General features: G+C 51.5%; 2 protein-coding genes across 9 annotated transcripts in view; one reads left to right on the top strand and one right to left on the bottom strand.

Moving 5' to 3' along the window:
- Positions 1-5,599: 5,599 nt before the first annotated feature.
- SCN3B (sodium voltage-gated channel beta subunit 3) lies at positions 5,600-19,265 on the top strand. Its single transcript, XM_056509532.1, has 6 exons — positions 5,600-6,032; positions 7,444-7,607; positions 8,756-8,981; positions 10,086-10,224; positions 10,774-10,861; positions 11,271-19,265. The coding sequence occupies exons 1-5, from the start codon at positions 5,978-5,980 to the stop codon at positions 10,835-10,837; spliced, it is 648 nt and encodes a 215-aa protein (XP_056365507.1). The 5' UTR covers positions 5,600-5,977; the 3' UTR covers positions 10,838-10,861; positions 11,271-19,265.
- Positions 13,709-20,385, bottom strand: part of GRAMD1B (GRAM domain containing 1B) — a 98,556-nt gene continuing 91,879 nt past the window's right edge. For all 8 annotated transcript variants that reach the window (XM_056509524.1, XM_056509526.1, XM_056509525.1 and 5 more), the window contains one exon: positions 13,709-19,806. In XM_056509524.1, the coding sequence (XP_056365499.1) occupies positions 19,717-19,806 (90 nt within the window). In that variant the 3' untranslated portion in view covers positions 13,709-19,716. The remainder of the gene's footprint in view (positions 19,807-20,385) is intronic.

Raw genomic sequence — 20,385 nt, 5'->3', positions numbered from 1 at the left:
GTTTGTCTTCCTCCTTCCTCCTCCTTCCTCCTCCTTCCTCCTCTTTCCTCCTCCCCCTCTTCTGTGATGTCAAATTTATTACCAATGTGTTTGTCATTTTAGGTGAAAGATGCTGGCCATGTGCTACAAGGAGGACAAAGGTGGGAACCCACAGATGGTGGCAAAACACAGCCAAAACCCCAAAAAAGTTTCTGTTTTATAATGGGGGATTTGACTGCAAAACAATAGGGTGCATCCAACCAAAAATCTCCATTACAAAGTCTCCTGGTCTTTTAAGGGATGTGGGAATGATTAATGGCCGTGTTTATTGACAGCTGGGAATAGATTCAGCTTTATTTCCTTTATTCATGTTTAAGGAAAAGCAGCAGCCAAGGTAAGACAGCAACATTTGCTGAACAAGCTTTCCTCCCCAAAAACACAGTCCTCACACAGAGCTGGAATAATTGATGCACTTGTGTGTTTTACAAGCAGTGAGAATCCCGAAATTAAATGGGCAGCTGTGAATGAATATGTGTGGCAACCTGACACGCTAATGGGTTTTATCCAGCTGAGGTGAACGAGCTGGGGAGAGGCCTAAAAGCAAATCTGTGGAAGTGCCACCTCATTAGGCTGGGATGGGTGAAGCAGCCCTTCAGTTCCAGCACACAAAGGCTTCCCTCTGTGCACAGCCACTGTCTGATTTTCTTGGCATCCAGTCCCAGAAAACAATGCCCAAAAGCACCTGGAGTGACACCAGGGCTTAGAATTTCCAGGATGTTTACAGTAGCACACCTCCAAATATGGCCTGGATTAAAGATCTCGGGGGGGGGGGGGGGAAAAAAAAATTAATTGCTGACCACATGACATTAGCAACGTGCAGGAATGTGCTCCTTGCTTTTATTGGATGTGGAAGGGGAAATTTCAGCCCAGCCTTCAGTGTGGCTGCTGTTCCAAGGAACCCCTGACCCTGCCAGGCTTCTGTGACTGCGCAGGCTCTGCCTGACTGAGGCTGCTCCTGATGGGAGGAGGCATTTCCCTGGCTCTGGAAGGGAATGAATGCTCTGGGAATGCTCACACACAGGGAATGCTCTGGAAGGCAGGAATGCTCTGGGAATGCTCACACACAGGACAGGGAATGCTCTGGAAGGGAATGAATGCTCTGGGAATGTTCACACACAGGGAATGCTCTGGAAGGCAGGAATGCTCTGGGAATGCTCACACACAGGGAATGCTCTGGAAGGCAGGAATGCTCTGGGAATGCTCACACACAGGGAATGCTCTGGGAATGCTCACACACAGGGCAGGCTGCTCACAGGGGCAGCCTCTTCTTGCTCACAGAGGGGAGGGCTCACTGAAATCCAGCCCCTCTTGTTCTCTGTCCTGATGAAAAACCAGCCCTCAGAGCCAAGGATAAATAGAGGAGGTTGAACATGCCTGGGTTTTGTCTGGGAGAGGAGGATGTGACTGGTGGGCCCTCGGGGGAAGCAGGAAGGGAGAACAGTAAATCAAGGACAAGCTCAATCTGTATCTAATGGAGAGAGGTCCTGCAGGGTGTGTGTGACAGAAATCACAGGGGCTGCTCAGGATGGAGCAGAGTTTTTGGGAGTCATGGGGATACTCACATTGTTACACTCCATGGGGCAGTGTATTGGCAAAAAAAACCAGAAGGTGCAACACAAATGCAGGCGAGGTTTTTGTGTGAGAGCACACTGGGCAGCAGAGGCACTCTGGGGACCTGCATCTTAAGGCATTAATGAGGATCTACCCTCTGGAATATTGGCTGGGAGGGGGCTGGGTGCACCTGGGAACTGCAGATCAAGCCCCCAGCATCAACTCTGTGCAGCAGCTGGAAATGAAGGTGCAAAGGTGTGTGAAGAGCAAAGCTGGAGTTGCCTCCAATTTAGAACATTCAGAGGTTCCAGTTGTCGGCAGGTATACGGGGAACTCATTTTAAACCTCGAGTGTGAAAAGAGAAACCTGAATGAGCCTTTCTAACCCCCCCAGGCAACCAGAAAGCAACCAGAGCAGCCCTCCCTTGCCTTGGAATTGTGTCAGACGGATGCTGGAGTGAGTGGGAAGGATGCCTACACCTATTAAATCCAACATCTCTAAATTGGAATCTCTATCCTGTAGGGCTCCTCTGCAAAGCCCTGCTGGTTTCATACAGGCTGGAGGCTGCTCGTGGGGAGCAGAGCAGAGTGAGGAGCACAAGGGGGTCTCTCAGTTTTGGGGCTGGGGGGTGCAGGGGACTGTCAGAGCCCTGCAGGGCTGGGCTGGCAGCAGCTGCTGGTGCTGCTGGCTCTGCTCTGCCCCTGGAGCAGGGAGGGGCTGGGCTGATGTGATGGGGATGGCAGAGCAGCTGCCAGACACGCAGGGCTCTGCTCCCACTGCCCTGTCCCAGCCTCAGGGACCCTGACAGGGAGGGATTAGTGGGGGCAGGGTGCTGAAATTATTTTTATCTCCTCGTCTTGTTGTGCCTTTGCACAAGTGCCAGCCTTTTCAGCCTTTTTTTTTTTTTTTCTTTTTTTTTCCTCCTGTGAAGCATTAACTGGGTGGGTTGCCATAGCAACCCCTGCATGATAAGTTGGGCTGCTTCTTGCAGAGATTTCTCCCTCAACAGTCAAGATTTCTCTTTCTCTCCACATTGCATCCTCTTCCCCATTTCCATTACAGTGCCAGTGCCAAAAAAGCCCCCCTGCCCTCCATCCAGCTGGATCAAGGCAGAGAGGAGCAGCCTGTGCATCATCCTGGTGTGGGATGGGGATGGAAGAATCCCTGCTCTCCATCCCTTGTGCAGGGCTCAGAACTGAAACAGGCTCCCAGTGTGACATCCCAGCTATTTGCAAGTGTTCCTGAAGAGGGCAGGGAGGTGTTTGTTGCTTGTTCTGAGCAGGCACGGGGTGACATTGGACTGGTTCCAAGAGAAGCCCCAATTGTAGCAAGAGTGAAAGGATGTTATCCTTTCATTCAGTCTCTCTGAGCAAGCCCAGAGCAGTTTGCTTTGAAAACAAAACCCAGCACAGCTTGTGGCAGGTTAAGAAACTGGATGGACTACAGGTATTTATTCCTAATCACCTTGGATCATGTCTGTGGTACACAAGGCAGGCTTGAGGTGAAAAATCACAGGTGAAGAATAAATTTATCCAGAGATGGAGAAGAGGGTGTGACCTCCCTTACCTGTAACCTTTCATCTCAAAATCCACCCAAATCCAAGGCCAGTTTCACCAGAGGTTTTCTTCACCTCAGGGCCTCATTTCCCTTCTTTAAATAGCAGCTACAATGCTGGTCTGGAATGAAGTAATTTAGGTTGGTACCTGAGTGATTCTGAGGGAAAACTCATTACTTTTTCAGGATGTTTGTTTGCCACTGTAATTTGAATTGTTGGGCAGGCAGGTTCTGAGGTGCCTGGGGTTAGAGGAGAAAAGGCTTTTGTTTCCACCAGGCAGGAGCAGAAAGGGCTGGGGGGTCAGTCAGTGATTCTGACTGAGTCAGTGTGGTGGAGCTGCTGCTTCCTCTTCATCCTGTTGGCCCCTGAGTCTCATCCCTGGCAGGATTGTCTGCAATAGATGTAATTAGAGCGGCAGCAGCACAAACAGTGCAGCCCTGCTGATCCCTGCTCTGTGTTCTGGCAGGGCACCTGGCTGCCCAGGAATAGCTCTGATTTCCATGGTGCTTTGTGGAACAGGTGGTTGTCAAACGAGAGCCAGGGATGTTGTCCAGCAGCTCCTGTGGCTATAAAAAACCCACCCCAGCACTCTGTGCTGTGCATGGGATGGATTGTTCCAGAAGGGTTAGGAGCAAATCCTTGTGGCTTAACCTGCCCTTCCCTTTGTGCTGTTGTGATGATAACAAGGGGCAATGGGACAGAAGGCTCAGTGTCCTTCATGCAGCTCTTGGTATCACTTTTGCTGTTCTGTCTTCCCAGGGAGAAAATCAGATTTTGAATTTCTATATCCATGATGGATGACTTCTAAGGGGGGGGATTGGAATTGTGGTGCTGGCATCAGCAACCTGCAAACTGTTGGTCTCCCTGGCCACACCTGCCTCCTGCAGGTACATTAAATAGGTTTATTTTCTTTTGGTAGGTTGTTAGAAGAGTGCACAGGAGTCCAGAGAAGCCTGGGAGCAGAGGGGACAGCGAGGACAACCTGACAGCCAGCGTGTGCCTCTGGCCAGTCCCTGCTGGAATACTTCAGGCTGCAAAGATTTGGGGATTGCCAGGCAGCTGTGGGCTGCAGCAGGGCAGAGCAGCCAGCACAGAGGGGCAGGAGGCACAGGAGGGTGTCCTGAGCTGGGAATGACTCGGAGCAGCCCCCAGAGCCCGTGCAGGGTGACGTGCAGGCAGCTGCTGCATGTGGCCGCTGGCAGATGATGGATGCAGCCTGCTGACACAAACACAATTAGGTGATGTCTAGGAAAAGTGTTGGCTTTGTTCTGTGCCTGCTTCACTCCAGCATTGCAGGGACCTGATCTCACGTGTGTGCCCCTGTGGCCACCCCTGGAGCTGTGGCAGTGTGTGCCCAGCTAAGAGCCCAAGTTCTGCTGAAGCTGATTTTTCTGCTGGCTGCAAACATCTCTGGCTGGGTCTGGCCACCTGCACGCTGAGTTTTGGCACTGCCAGTCACTCCTGTGTCATTCTCTGGTGGGCCTGGTTGAATTTACCCCAATGGATTGTGCTGTGTATGGAGCTGCAGGTGCTCTAAAAGGAGCACATGGAACAAATGCTTCATTTTCCCCTTTCTATCCACTGTGACCTTCAAAGCTGGAGGAACCCTCCAGGGCATGGTGGCCTCTGTCCAAGGAGAGAAAGCCCAGCCTGCTGCTGGCATTAAATTCCCTGGAATCAGGCAGGAACATGAGGCAAGAGGATTTCCCAGTATTTCCAACTGTGACCTTCGGAGCTGTGCAAATGTAAGCATTAAACTTATTAGCAGCAGAGGCCTTTCTGTGACCCTGCAGGGATAACTTCCCCCGTTTCCCCCCCGCCCCTTGGCTTTTTCTGGAGGCAGGACAGTGATGCTGATCTGTGGTTGATCTGTAGAGACAGGGCAAGGAGCGAGGGGTACAAATGGAAGGAGGGGAAATTCAGATTTTGGGAAGAAATGCTTTGCTGTGAGAGTGGGGACAACGCGTCCAGAGAGGCTCTGGCTGCCCTGGACATGCTCAAATGTTGGATGTGGCTTGGTGGGAGTTGTCCCCGCACATGTCAGGGGGTGGGACTGGCTGAGCTTTAAGGACCATTCCAACGCCTGAACACTCCCTGATTATGTGACATCCTCTGTGTGATGTCTCCAGCCAAGCTGGGCGCTGCCCGCGGGACCACCGGAGCTCCAGGCTGCTTGTGCTGAGCCGGGAGGAGCCCGGCGCGCCCGGGGCCGGGGGAGGCAGCCGCGCATGTGCCGGCCGTGCCCCCCGCCCGGGCTGCTCCAGCATCCCCGGCATCATCTCCGGCATCCTCCCCGGCATCCTCCCCGCCGAGCGCTGCGCCCCGCAGCCCGCGCAACAAAAGCGCCGCGGCCGCGCCCCGCGGAGCCGCTCCCGGTGCGGGGCACCTGCTGCTGCTGCTGATCCAGCGGTGCTGCTACTGCTGCTGATCCAGCGCTGCTCCCACTTCGCTCCGCCCGCGCCCTGCGCAGCGCCGGCCGCGCCCGCGGAGCCCCGGAGGCGGCGGAGGCGGCGGAGCTGCCCGGGCTCGGGCTGTGCGCTGGCTGGGGCTGTGTCCGGGCTCGGGCTGTGTCCGGGGCTGGGGCTGTGTCCGGGCTCGGGCTCTGTCCGTGGTGCTGCCGCCCCTGCGGCCGAGCGCAGCCCCCGGACCGCGCCCGCCGCCCGGCATCCTGTTGCGCCGAGAGCGCGGCGAGCGGGGAAAGGGCATCCGAGCATCCGAGCATTCCAGCATCAGAGCACCGGAGCATCAGAGCATCTCAGTATCCGAGCACCGGAGCACCCGAGCATCCCAGCATCCTGCCGAGGAGCCCGAGCGCCGGCCCGGCTCGGAACAATGGCTGCGCTGCCGCGGCTGCTCTGCGCGCCCGCGCTCGCCCTGCTGCTCTGGGGTAGGTGCTCCGTTCCCTCTCCCGCCCCAGCCTCCGGGGCTTGCCCGGCAGGAGCAAGAAGGGAGGATGCTCCCTTGGAGCCTGCCCTCCTGATGGGTTTTTTGTTGTCGGGAGAAGGGAATTACGCTCGTGCAGAGTTGGTGTGATTGTGAAGGAGTGAATGCGAGCGGGGAAAGCACCTCAGCGCCGAGCACAAAGCATGTGCTGGTCGGTCACTGTTTGCTGCTGGTTTGGGATTTGCAGTGTAATTTAACATCGAGTTGCCTCGGGGAGGGTGTGCAGCCCATTAAGCGGTGTTTTAGTGCCGATTTCCTGTGCAGTCTGTGTAAACTGGAGTTAATCAATCGATTGCAGCTGCAGTTTGATTCCTGCCACGAGAAGAGGTCGGGTGGCTTCACCACATCTGATGTGCGTGTGTTTTCAGCCCTGTGTGTGGGTGCCTGTCTGTGTGTACAGATCTCAGAGCAAAGCAGGATCCAGGAGCTTTTCCTTATTTCTCCCTGAAAGCTGCTGCTGCCCGTGGAGCTGGTAGTACGGCAGAATTGGGACCAGGCTGCTTCCAGGAACAGTCCCGGCAGAAAATGTTGCTTGAGAGAGTGGGTTAATGGTGCCTCAGAGGCTGGGGAGGAGGGAGCAGCCAGCAGAGTCAGCGTCTGGGCTCTGGAGACAGCCTTGGACAGACAGAGCCCGGGATTGTTTAGCCCAGGGGACAAATGTCAGCAGGGATTTGCTCGGAGATGCAGTGCTGAAACGATCCCTTTCTGCTCGAGCGTGTGGCTTCACATGCAACCATTTCTGCCCTGTTTGCAAGAGCAGTATTTGAGAGTTGCCAGTCTTAGCACAGCTCTGATTGGAAGCGTTTTGAGCAGGAATTTCTGGGAAATCAATAACTCCTTCTGCTGCCAAATTCATTCCTGTCCAAGCCCCTTGGCTCCCAGTAGTGCCCACATAGCCCAGGGACAGGAAGGGGGCTGGACCCTCCCAGTTTTGCTGAATTAAAGCATCCAGACCTTCCAACTGAGCACAAAGAGCGAGCTGTTCCTCCTCTCTGGAATTCTGCGCTTCCCCTCATCCCAGAGTGTAATTGCTGCTCTAACAGGAGCATGCCCAGCATGCATGGGAGAGAATGAACCATGCCTTTAAAGTGGCATTAATTACCAGGGAAAGATGAAAGTTGTGGCAAACCAGATGCTGGAGAGGTGAATCTGTGTGATCACCCTATTAATTATTGTGAATTATTAATATCTCAGGAGAAGAAAGCTTGGTAAAATTTGACATTTGAGACTTAATCTGTTATCAGACAGCATTAGAGTAATAAATCAAACCATTTTCCATTGAGGACATTAATGTCAAGATGTGAATAACTGATTTTTCTCTAACTTCTTCTTCCTCTGCTGCTCCTCTCCCCCAGCTGGACTTTGTTCCTCCGTGTGTGTGGAAGTCCCATCTGAGACAGAGGCTGTCCAAGGCACAGACATGAAGCTGCTCTGCATCTCCTGCATGAAGAGGGAAGAGGTGACAGCCAGCACGGTGGTGGAATGGTTCTACAAGCCCGAGGGGGGAAAGGATGAGCCTGTATGTATGTCTGGGACCTGAGCCCTTTCCACTTCTTTCCTTGCTTATCCCAGTTCCACATCTGGGCACAGCATGAACTCCTGGCAGGAAAAGCTGCAATCAGTTGTTGAGTTCAGACATTTGGGTTGTAGATTCATCAATGCTAATTTCCAGCCCCATTGCCTCAAATATGTCAAATATGACTGACACTTGGTACTCTTGTCTGAATCAGTTCTGAACCCCAAAGCTGTTCTTTCAAATGTGAAATTGGCCTCCAATAAATCTGCAGGGCAGGATTTACTTTTTTATTTCTCAGAGAAAGCAGTGTTATCATCACTGTGGGAGGATCTTTGGGAGTTGCTTTGGATCCCTGTCAGGAAAAGGTAAAATTGATTTTCAGAGTGAATCAAAATGGAAATTGGACAGATGAGGGGCAGCTGGAATTCAAGAGAGAATGGTGAAATGGAGAATGAGATAAAGGCTGAGTGCACATTTCTTTCTAGCTATTTTATCTGAGTCTGAAACATTAAATCAGTGGCTGTGGTTGAGAAGGGCCCAGGCAGGATAACAAATATTCTCCTTCTGTCTGAGAACTAAAGGGACCAGGCTAAGCAATGAGATGGGAATTCACTTCCAGTGCCCTGGGAGATCCATTTGCCAGTGGCAATCCAAAGAACACCAAGGAAAGTGAGCTGGGGAGGGCAGGGTCGTGATGTGGTCAGCCAGAATGTTACACTGCCAGATTTGTCCTGCAGCACTTCCATCCCAACTGAATATCCCAGGGCTTCCCAAAAAGGGCTGTTTGTTGTGAGGATGTTCTGTGGTTCATTCCTCAGGTGATCTCGCATGCACTGACTTGCAGGAGCATTGCAAGGCATGAAGAATCCCAGTTTTCTGTCCCATTGCTGATTTTTTGTGTCCACATGTGTCTGTGTTTTGCTGTGCCTTAGTTTTTCTCCCTCTCTGATGGAGATATCAGATTCCTGATCACTCATTTTCCTGTCTTTTGTAAAGTCACCTGATACTTCGAGGCAAAGGATGATGGAATATGAATAGCTGCTGTTACCAAGAGACCTCAGAACATCCCTGAGTGTAGCTGGAGGGGGATGCTGTGCTGGTGTTGCCCAAGGCAGAGATTAACCAGCACATCCCTTTGTGTTTCCCCACAGATCTACGAGCACAGGAAATCAATCCACGAGTTCCCAAGCCGCTTCAGCGGCCGGATACAGTGGAATGGGAGCAAAGACATGCAGGACGTGTCCATCACCGTGCTGAACGTGACCCTGAACGACTCGGGCGTCTACACCTGCAACATCACCCGCGAGTTCGAGTTCGAGATCCACCGGCCCCTCTTCCAGAGCTCCAGGAAGATCCACCTCACCGTGGTGGAGGAGGGTAGGAGGGGCTGCCAGAGGGGCTGTTTTGTGCTATCACTGGCTGTGGGTGTTGGAGTTTTTCATGGAAAAAGTGATAAAATACTGGGATGGTCTGCCCAGGGAGGTGGTGGAGTCACCATCCCTGATGTGTTTAAAAAAAGTCTGGATGTGGCACTTGGTGCTATGGTCTAGTTGAGATGTTGGGGCATGGGTTGGACTCAATGATCTTGAAGGTCTCTTCCAACCTGGTGATTCTGTGAATTCTGTGAATTCTGTGGATTCTGTGAGTTCTGTGGATTCTGTGAATTCTGTGAGTTCGTCACTGCACAGCAGGAGATGGCTCTGAGCTTGTCAGTGACAAACACGGCTCAGGAGGTAAAGCCTGTCACTGGTTTGATGGCTGGAGGCTCTTTTTAGGCACAGGCAGGTTGTGTGTGAGTGGGGAAGGCAGGATGAGCTGGGCACAGCTGGGCACAGCTGGCACAGCTGGCCATAGGCAGCAGAGGTTTCCAGCTCCTCCCACAGCTGCGCTGGGATGTGACAGCGATGGAGCCGCAGCCTTTCCTTGCTGCCGCCCCCTCCCTCCTGGAACAACCACTCGTTCTCCATTTTGATACCACTCTCCTGCTTCTCGTCCTCCCCTCTGTGATGCTCCTGAGTTCTTCCTCTTCCTCTTCTTCTGTTCCTCTTGCTGTTGCTGGGTTCAGTGCTGATATTGTGGCTTTACAGACCAGTGGGATTCTGCTGCTCTCTTCAAAAAGGGCTGGGAGCTTTTAGCCCTTCTGCCTGCCCTTCCCCTCCCTCTCCCTTACAAACACTCGGTGTTCTGATCCTTTGCAAACCACTGGTGGCTCTGTAACACCAGCGAGGGGAGGAATCAGAGCATGAAGATGAGATAGGTGAGCAGTGGTGAGGGCGTGGGGGTGGCACAGCATGCGAGGCACAGACTGAGCTGTGTGTGCTGGATCCCGCTGGGATCTCTGCCTGTTGCAGACCCCTCTGTTCTGCCCCCTCCCAGCACCTGGAGATTCTGGCAATGTGGGTTAGGAAAGATGACACAAGGCTGGAAAATGTCCATGGAGCTGCATGGAAATGATCAGGGGTTATTTCATTTTATTCACAGCTGGAGAAGACTTCACCTCTGTCATCTCAGAAATTATGATGTACATTCTGCTGGTCTTCCTCACGCTCTGGCTGCTGATTGAAATGGTCTATTGCTACAGGAAGGTCTCCAAGGCAGAGGAGGCTGCCCAGGAAAATGCGTAAGTGTGGAACCCCTGGAGATGAGATTTGTTCTGCAGCAGCTCTTCACATGTCCCAGAGAAGATTGCAGCAGTCCTGAGATTTGCTATGGCATGGGCTGGTTGGTGTTTCCTCCAGAGCAGACTGCAGCACTGAGATTTGCTATGGTATGGGCTGGTTGGTGTTTGCTCTGTCCAAAGTGCTTGCAGTGTTTAGAGCACCAAGATTCACCACACACCAGGCAGGGAGTGAGCAATATTCCTGGGTGGCCTGGTTTGGACTGTGTGGAAATGCTCTCCTTGAAGGTCTGGTTTCATCCTGGCCCATTCTCATCTTTCCACACACTTGGCTTGGTTAGAGCACTCTTTGTATAGAGGAAGGCTGGCTGTGCAGGATTTTAGAGCAGGGTAGACTTGATGTTTGCTCCTGCCAGTGCCAAGGAATTTCCTACTCTGAGCATCTACAGGTGACGTTTGTTACCTCAGAGATGCTCCCAGGCATTCAGCAGAGGTGAGTTTGCCCAAACTGGGCTTTACACTGTGTGCTTTCCTCCTTCTCTCCACCTCCAGGACAGACTACCTGGCAATTCCATCGGAAAACAAAGAGAACTGTGCAGTGCCTGTGGAGGAGTAGCAGGGAGGAGGCAGCGGCACCAAGGTGGGTCATGCAGAAATGGCCACTCCTTGTGTCTGGCCATCCCTCAGCTTCCTTGTGCTGGGGCTGGGGACTTCTGTGCTCCTCTGGAGCTTCCCCAGCGACCTCAGAAGGTGTCTTTGGGTGTGGGGTGTGCTTGCATGTTTTGAACCCCCAAAGCAGCACAGGCCATGATGTATTTATGTCCCCTTTACTTGCTGCTGTGGAGTTGGGAATCTTCACTTTCCCCTGCACAGGGGCAGCTGTGCCTATGAGGACTGTCAGGGCTCTATGTCCAAAGGAAGCACACTCTAGAAAAGAGTTTGTGTGCTAAAGATTAAAATCTGGATTGTTTATTCTCCCATCAGTTCCTGTGCTGACTCTGCTGTGATCCTCACTCCAGTGAGGTCCAGAGGAATTGTCTCCCTTGCAGGGCTCTGAATCCAGAAGGACCATGCCACACCAGCCAGGTTTGAGGGGGAGCTCTGCGCCATCAGGAGGAACACAGGGAAGTGTAAATCCTCTTCCATTTGCCTTGGACTCTGTACAGCCTTGACTCTGGTCCTGTGACCCCTCTGAGCTGCCAGCCCGGTGCTGAAGGACTCCTCAGTGAAAGCATGCTGAGCAAACAGCACGGGCGTGGGCAGCACGGCTCCTTCCCGAGTTCCAGTTCCATCAGCACCTCAATGGCTTTGTAAATGCTACCTGTCACTTCTTAGCTGCTCTCACCACCACCTTTATTTGCTAAATATGCTGCTTCTCCATTGCAGAGGTTAGGGGTATGTGTGGCACACTGCTTTGAGCTGCAGGACTGTGAGCAAGGCTCTCTTAGAGGGTTATTCCACCACATGCTGTGGCCCAAGCAGTTTTCTTGGTGTTAAAACAGGAAGATTTTAATTAGGTAATGAAATCACTCAGAATTTTAGGCTGTCCATGCACAAGCTGAGTAGGGTGAGGGCTGTAATGCAGTAAAATTGGAGATGTATAATAGGAAGGACAGGTCCCTGTGCCATGTTCACACTTTCTTCTGGAGGGAATTGAGAATACAGATCCTGAATTATTCCTGCTTTGGGAAGCACGATGATGTAAGTATAAGAATCCCCTGTGTCCCTCTCATTTATCAAGTGTCAAAACCCTCATCCCCTTCCACCTGCCTGGCACAGCAGGTTTGCTCCTGGAGTTCACAGTGGGAGGAGGAACCTGAAGAGCCAAGTCCTACAACAGCTGGCAAGGCAGCAGGACAAGGCACAGGATCCACCTTTTCCTGGGAAACCCCAAAAAACAAGGCAGCCTCATGCTGGTAGGCAGGAGAAATAAATAAGATGTAAAGCCCTCACAGGATGGCAGCTTAGTAAAATGGTTGTAGTTTTATAATTGGGATGGTTCTCTGCTGCTGTAGCAGCACCATCTAGAGGGACAGACAGAAAACACCCACTTTTCCAGTTAATCCTAATTCTCTCTTGAGGTAATTAATCACCAGTATAAATAGTCTGAATTCACCTGAAATGATCCTCTGTTGTCCAGGAATCACCCTGGAAATTCCATCTTTCCTATGCAAACTTACCTTTTCTGAGGGTTAAGCAGAGTAAAAATTGTTTTCTGCCCTTCAATGCAGATCAGTTGAGCTCAACAAGCTGGGATTGGAAGGGGGAAAGGCAGGAACACTGGCCAGGGTGGAACTGTGCTGTAAAACCAGGTGGGGAAGGTTTGGGTTTGTTGTATGGCAGAGTTGTGACTTCCCTGCTGCAATGGAGCCTGTGCTGCTTTGCCAGAGCTGGCAAGTTCTGCTCCACTGTCCTCTTTGTAAGTAGTTCCCAAGTGCTCGTGACTCCAGGCATGCTCCCACCCACGGGAACCCCTCTGCTTTGTTCTGCTGCTCTTTATGTGCTTGCTAAAATCACAGAAATTACCCCATTTGGAAGTCAGGCCCAGGCCAGATTTCCAACTGGCACTTGCTCAAAACCCTTTTTTTAGAGTGGGTGTCAACTTTAGGAAACTACTCCAGTGCAGGCTTGGTAGTAGGATTGCTCCCAAATGCAGAGCCAAGCCTGGCAAGGGGAGAACATTTTCCAGACAAAGCACACTCATAGTCTGGGCACCAGCTCCCAAAATCCTGATATCCAAAAGGGATATCCAAAGGAATATCCAAGCAGCTCCTCTTTGAATTCAGCTGGATGTCATCTTTTTCCCTATCCCACTTTGCCTGGCAGAATCCTGAACTCAACAAGGGACTGGGTTGTAACTCTGGAGTTTCCAGCACTGCCTGAGGCATTGAGCCCATGGTGAATTTTAGGACACCTCTCTCCCACTCCAGCTCTGCTCCTCAGTCCCTGTGAACCATGGATAACCCTCTGGTGTCACACTGTTAAATCAAAAAAGGAGTGAACCCTTGATGAACTTCTTGAGAGCTACCTCAGGTGGTAAAGAAGGGCCATCCCCTTGTCCTGCACCTCCCTGTATACCACAGGCACCTTCTGCAGATGCTCTTTTTTTGGACAAATCTTTCACTTTTCCAGTTCCTGCAGGCAGAGGTCACCACTGCCACGTGGTGTTCCAAGCAGGAGGAAATGGGGTGCAAAGTTCTGCTCAAGAATCTTGCAGGAAAAAAAATAATAATAATTTAAAAACTGGTGATTTTTCAAGACCTGGAAGAGATGGTCCTGGCAAAGACTCTATGTGTGTTTGGAATGAGAGAGGAGACTCCAGAATAGGCAGGATAATAAAAAGAACAAAGAGCCACGCTGGTTGTTGGATAGATTTTTTAATTGATACCGTACTTCCATGGTACTAACTACTTACAGGGAGTTTGGCTGCAGAGCCTGTACAATTCCTACATCCCAGCACATTCCAGTATCGTTTTTTAACCACGGGTTGGGTTTTTTTGTTTTTGCGTTTTGTTTTGTTTTGTTTTGCGCACAGCGCAAAGTTTCTGACAGTCGGGACAACTCCTAAAACAAACCCACAATCCTTCCCCCACCCACCCCAGAGTCACCTCAGCCATCAGTCCCCTGCTTCCCAGGCTCTGGAGGGGATTTCTGTGGTTGTAGGAGCTGCTGCTGTGCTGAGGAGAGCAGAGCCTCGCTCAGCATCAGCCGTGTACAGGAATTGCAGGATCCAGGTGGGGAGAACACGCCCCAGGGTTTAGCAGCTCCCTCCAGCCCTGGAGCACGAGGTGGGAGATGCAATCCCCCAGGAATGGTGATGTGCCAGAGGTGCCATGGGAGGTTGTGATGCTGCCACTGCTCTGCTGCTCTTCCCTCCCTCCACATCCAGTGGAGCTCCATCCATCCATCCCTGCTCTCCAAGGGCCATTTCCCAGGAGCTGGGAATGTGGAGATGGGGGTGACGTGCATAGCACAGGCTCCACCTCCCTGCTGGATGGAGCTGGAACAGCTGCTGTCCCAAATCTTAATGGATAAGTGGCTCCAGAACCTGGGGTTTGTTCCTTCCCTACTCTTGGGGTTTGGGGCAGGGAAGGTGGCCTTGAAAGTTAGCAATGGAATTGGCCTAAATGAGTGAGGTAACAGAAACGGCCAGAGGAGGAACCTCCCCGAGCCATGTGCAAATATAATTCCTTCAGCAGAAGGAAGTCCTTTTCCCTACTGAAAAATAAAATAAAATAAAATAAAACACATTCACTTGAAGAGCATACAGACTGCAGGAGGGGAAGGCAGGCAGGGACAGCACCAGGTCAGAGCATCTATGACACAGGTAATGATTGTCCAGCAGCAGAGGTGGGAGGGGACAGGGAAAAGCCATAGCCAGCACTGCAAAACATGTGGGAGAGGAGGAGGGCATGGCATGCCATGGATCCATGCTAAGAGAAGCCCAGGCTGTCTGCCTAGATCTGGGAATGCCTTGACCAGCAGTCACCCAAGACACGAGATTATTTGGCCAGTGTGCACATCTAGAAAAAGAGAGGTTTTATGGCACAGAGAGACTCGTGCTGGAGAGACTGCAAAGCACAGAGATCAGAGAGTGTCTGGGGAACAGGCTGGAAAATCAGCACAGGAACCACTGGGGCACAACTGTTCTCTGAGCCACAGAGATCAGAGAGTGTCCAGTGGGGAACAGGCTGGAAAATCAGCACAGGAACCACTGGGGCACAACTATTCTCTGAGCCACAGAGATCAGAGAGTGTCCAGTGGAGAACAGGCTGGAAAATCAGCACAGGAACCACCCTGGCACAGGTGTCCTGTGAGCCACTTCCCTCTGGGGCTTTGGTTCCAGAGTCCCTGTTCTGAGTTGTGTTTTAAGTGAGCCCCTGCCAGGTATTTTGAGTGGTGCTGGGACTGAAAAGATGAAGCAGGGTCCAGTGGCTGTGCCATGGACTATGGCAGTGGCAGCCTGGCAGGGATCTGTGGGAGAGCCCCTTGGAGCTGAGCAGGCAGTGCAGAAAGCACTGATGTGTCAGAGCTGGGGTGCAGCAGCTGCCTGGGCAGACAGCACAGAGCTGCCTCCCCCGAGCCAGGCACTGCTGCTTTCAACAGTGATTTTAAGTCTGATTTTCTGGGTAATGTGGAAGCAGACAGCTCCAGCTGTAAATCAGGCAGGAGTTTGTTTCTGTGCTCGTGGGGAAGAGCAGGTGCTGCCTGACACTGCTTCTGGGGAGAACAGCTGCTGCAGCACACCACAGCAAACCCAAAAGTACCCAGACCAAAAGCGTCTCCAGCCGCTCTCTGGGAAAGAAAACATTCTACCTTCTTGCATAAAGGTAAGAAAAGCTCCTATGTGGCAACCAGGACAGTGCTGAGGAGCCAAGGAGGCTGAAAAGTCTGTCCTTATCTACACCCAGGTGAGCTGCTGAAGCTGTCTGATAAGGACATGGATCAGCATTCCAGGATTAGCATTCCTGGAGGGGATCTCCCAGTACATGCCCTGTTATTTCAGAAGCAGCTTTGTGCCTTCAGGGCTCCAAATCCAGCAAAGCCTTGTGCTTTGAAACCTTTCCTCTTCCAATCCAGGGTCACACTACACTAAAATTGTTTCCTAAGGTCCCTAAAGTTTCTGTTTTTAAGATCAGAAGCATCCAAGCAGGGTCAGGTGTCACCCAGCAGACAAGGGCAGTAGCCAGAGGTGAAAATGCAGCCTGTGTGTCACAGCAGGACAGGCAGCTCAGGGGAGATCAAAGTCATGTGCCCTTCGTCTCTTCTCCCAGAGGACTTGAGGGAGCCAGGAAGGATTTAGACAGAAGCTGGTATCAGTCAGTATGAGTTAATAGCACAGTTTTCTGACTGAAGGGAGAGCCTGAAGTACAGAGAACCCAAAAGCTCGTTGTCCTGTTAATCACAGCTAACACCTTCCCACTGCAAGGGCCTTTCTAGCCTTTATTTCCCCAAATTTACTATCTGGAATGTGCAGGCCCAGCAGTGGGCAGCTCACCACCTGGAATAACCTGGTTTTTGGTCCTTCAGAGACTTCACAGGCAGCTGCTGCAGTAGAAACCTGTGGTGCCTACTCTGGGAATGCCTGGTTGCACAGCAGTTACCCAGGACTCAAACCCATCCCAGCTGCCAGAACTCCCTAAGATTAGCACTGGGAGGTATGTCTTTATCAGAGGTGAGGTTGTGACAAGATCTGATCAGTGAGGATGTCACAAACTGGTGGATCAGAGCCTCCTGCTCCCCCTTCTCCCTCCTCCCAGTAGCAGGCATCTTCCTTGACAGGAATTAGGCTACAAGCTATTGGCATTACTCTTGCATGCTTGGCTGGAGAAATGCCTTTAATTTTTTCTTTTTAAATCCTTGTTTTTGTGGTTGTTCAGATCCTGCAAACCAAAGCCCAGCAGATGTGGAAGGGTCAGGCTGGGAGGGGAAATGCACCTGCTGTAAATAGAATCCAGGGGGATTTCTGGCACAGGTGTGCAGGGGGAAAAGCAAAGCTCTGATGGTGGGAGCCAGGCTTGGCTGAGAGTGCTGAGGGAAGCACCACCCTCTGTAACACTATTCAGGCCTCTCACTCCTAGAAAGTGCTACTGATCCCTCCAGGAAATGTAATCCAAAATTGTCTCTGGCTCCAGAAGGAATTAACCTGTCACCTGGGATGGGGCAGGGATAGCTGATTCCTATCCCAGCTCTCCAGAGGAAGGGAAAACACTCCAAGCTTTTGTTTAAACCCTCACCACCAGTGCATTAAGACCTTGCTTTTCCCCTTTTTATTACTATTGTGAGAGATTAAGAGGCAAAAAAAGATTGTGAATCCCATCCAACTCCAAGCCAGACTGGCTGCCAAGTGGGAAAAAGAAATAACTAGGAAAAAAACCCAACAAACTAAGGCCTCAAAGAGAAACCTCCCTCAGTGTGAAGGACACTGCAGTTCTGCTTGGTGCCCACCACCCTTGTGCTCTTCCTGAAGGATTTCACATTGCTGAGTGCCAGGAGAAGGAGCAAACAGGTTCAAAACCCACTTTAATGTGCAGGTAGCACAAATATTAGTGTTGAGGTTGCTACAGCTGCCTGGCCTGATTGATTAAACAGAGCTTGTGCAGTTCTGTCTCTGGGGCCCAGCCCGAGGCTGCAGCTGGAAATCTGCACAGGAGAAAGGATTCAGGATGAGAAAAAGGGTTCCTAACAGAGAGAATGTGATATTGGTGAGCAACAAATACTGATCAGCAGCATTTATCTGTGAGCCTCTCTGATTTCTCTGTCTCTAGGTGGAAGAGACCCCACTTTCCAGGTTCCTCTTTCACTGTGTTCTTTCTCTCTCCTGGCATGGGCAGGATGAATCCCAGAGCTTCCTCTGTCATCCTGCTTGGTGCTTGAAATTAAATTCTAGAAGAGGGAAATTCCAGCAGTAGGGGAGATTCGTGTGCTTAGTAATTGTCAGAGTGACTACAAGGGGAAAGGGGACTCTGGGGCAGTCTGCTAAGTCACAGTGGGGAAAATGAGCCACAGAAAGCCCTTCCCAGGCCCTAGCACCTCAACTTCATGGTACAGCAGCCATTTCAGCAGCCTCCCTGCAAAAAAATCAGGGAGCAGTACAGTAGTCAGCAGCATTAAATTAAATAAATAGTCATAAATACACTTCACTCTCTGGTTTCCCCCAACTGGACCTTGCTTTCACAGTCTGACATGTCCTTTTGATAGCCTGGCTTCATCCATGCTCCTGCACATGTGAGTTCTGTGTGGGGCATGTGTTCAGCACGTGGTTGTGGGGATTGCAGGCAGGCTGGGAGAAATCACCAGGTTATTCCTGCATCCTTTGGAATGGAAAGTGGAGCTTGAGAGGGTTTTCCTTCAGACTGCACTGGGTGTATTCTGTGCTACTTAATGGTGTGAGACCAAATATTCATCCTGGAGGTAATGCAGGAGGTAAAACTGCACCATTTCCAAACTGGGAATGTGCAGCTGCCTCCCTCCTGCCAGTCAGCAGGTGGAAAAATCCCAGTGTTGGACGAAGTGGGACTCACATTCCCCTAATCTACCTGGCTGGGGAAGAGGCCAAAGCATTTATTAAACACTTCAAGAAGCAGCCTGCATCCCCATGAGTCCCTGTGGAGTTTGTGCATTGCACAGCACAGCCAAGCTGCCCCTCTTCCTCATCTGGCTGCTAATGGAGTCTGGAATTATCGCCCAGAAAAAATGAAAATGCACAGTGCATTTTTTTAGTGCAGTTCTACCACCTGGCTGACTCCCAGCTGAGTCCCAGGGGAGACACCCCTCAGGTGCCTCACACCCAGCTCTGTCCTGCCACCCTCTGCTGGGCCCTTTTTCCTCTCCTCCCTTGGTCCCTGTGACCCTTCCTGACCTCTCCTGGATTTTTGGAAGCTTTGTTGCTCTACAGATGCAATCACATCAATATGCACAGTGATGGCTGTTGCTGCATAGATACAATTATATCAATTTATCCCAGGCAAGGAAAGGAAGCTGCTTTACCCTGTTTTCCCACAGATTTTACAAGACAAGGGCTGAGCAAACAGCAGAGAGATTTGCTAAGCTGGGTGGAAGTGGTTGCAAATCAATCCTAATTTTGGTTTTCTGCTTAAATGTGGGTCCTCCCAGTGTGGTGATTCCAGCAGCAATGCAGACCTGCCGCACAGGGGTGGCTCAGTGGCAGGGCCAAACACAGAGAAAGCAGAGAACAGCTAAAGGGGACACTGGCACAGGAGTGGCTCTGCCCTCCCACAGCCCCTGCAGGGAGACGCTCCCCTGCTCTCACTGCAGCATCCAGGGCACAAAGAAGCAAATCCAAACTGGGCTTATGGAAGGGATTGCAGCTCGGTCACACTCTGTGCTTTGCTCTCTGAGCCAGCCTGGCTGCCCTGACAGCACATTTCTGCTCCCAGGAGGGGCCTGCCAGGGGGATCTGCCCTCCACAGACCCACAGCAACTCACCCTCCTCTCCAGAGCAGTTCTGCAAGGGGTTGACTGTGATTGCCAAAACCTCTGTGCCCTGAAGCCAGCAAGGTCAGGGAGGTGACAGTGTCCCCTTTAGAGATAAACAGAGTGAAGCAGGGATCTCCATGCACAGGGAGGGGATGGGGACGGGCGGGGGGGCCACTCACGCTGATGCTTCCCTTTGAGACAACAGAAACAGAACAGACAGACAGACAGACAGACAGGAATATTACAGAGGAGCAGTGCACAGGCCCAGGAGCAGAGCTGGGCACAGCCCCAAGCACACCTCAGTGCTGGGAGAGCACAGCCCTCCCATACACACACACCCCAGGGACACTCCAGTTCAGCCAGTGTTGGAGGTCACTCCTTCCCCTCTTTAGGCTTTTTTTTCTGGTTTTTTTTTTTCAGTTTTTTTCTCTTAAAATCTGTATATAATATATATATATTTATATCTGTATATATATATATATATTTATATATATATTTATATATCCTATTTACACATATTGCACACCGTCCTCTGGCCTCCTGCATTCCTGCCTGTCAATGGAAACGTTTCCGTTTCTCCTCTGGATCTGACCCGAAGTCCCGGGACCCGATGCCATTCTGGAGATTTATTAGTGAATCCTTCATCTGCAAGACAAGAGGTTTCTCCACTGTGGTGCAGCCCCAGAGGAGAGGACTTGGGGATTTCCTTTCTCCCCTGTAAAGGGTTGGTGTCATAATTGTGGTTTTGGGAGCAGGGTGTACGAATGGGGACCGGGAATGTGGGGCACCGTTCTCCAAGAGAAGGGGTGAGCAGAGTACAGGGAGGTCTCTCTCCTTAGGGGAAGGCAGCTCACGTTTAGGGACTCATGAGGAGGCAGCTCATTTCTGGGCTGTTCTCAGCAGCCCTGGGTGCTTTTTAGAGAGCACACCCTGAAACTCCTGGCTTTGTGCTACGAGAGCGTGACCCCTTCCTCCCTGAAAGCTGCATGTAAATCCAAGTTCATCTAAAACCAGTTGGCTCTCCAAGCTGGGATGACAGACATGAGATCCCAAATGTGCCAATATGAGATTTTTGGCCCTTTAGGGTTCTGTCCTTGACATGCATGGACCCCTGTGATGGGAAAGTGGCACCCTGTGACAGCCCTTGTGGCACCCACCACCAGCAGGAGCTGATCTGAAGGAGCTGGCACACCTGAGGGGCTGTGGGGGAAGCAGGAGGTGCTG

The sequence above is a fragment of the Oenanthe melanoleuca genome, chromosome 24 (assembly GCF_029582105.1).
Source record: "Oenanthe melanoleuca isolate GR-GAL-2019-014 chromosome 24, OMel1.0, whole genome shotgun sequence".
Taxonomy (NCBI): Eukaryota; Metazoa; Chordata; class Aves; order Passeriformes; family Muscicapidae; genus Oenanthe; species Oenanthe melanoleuca.
The sequence above is the reverse complement of the archived record's forward strand: the minus strand, read 5'-3'. Positions and strand labels throughout refer to the sequence as shown.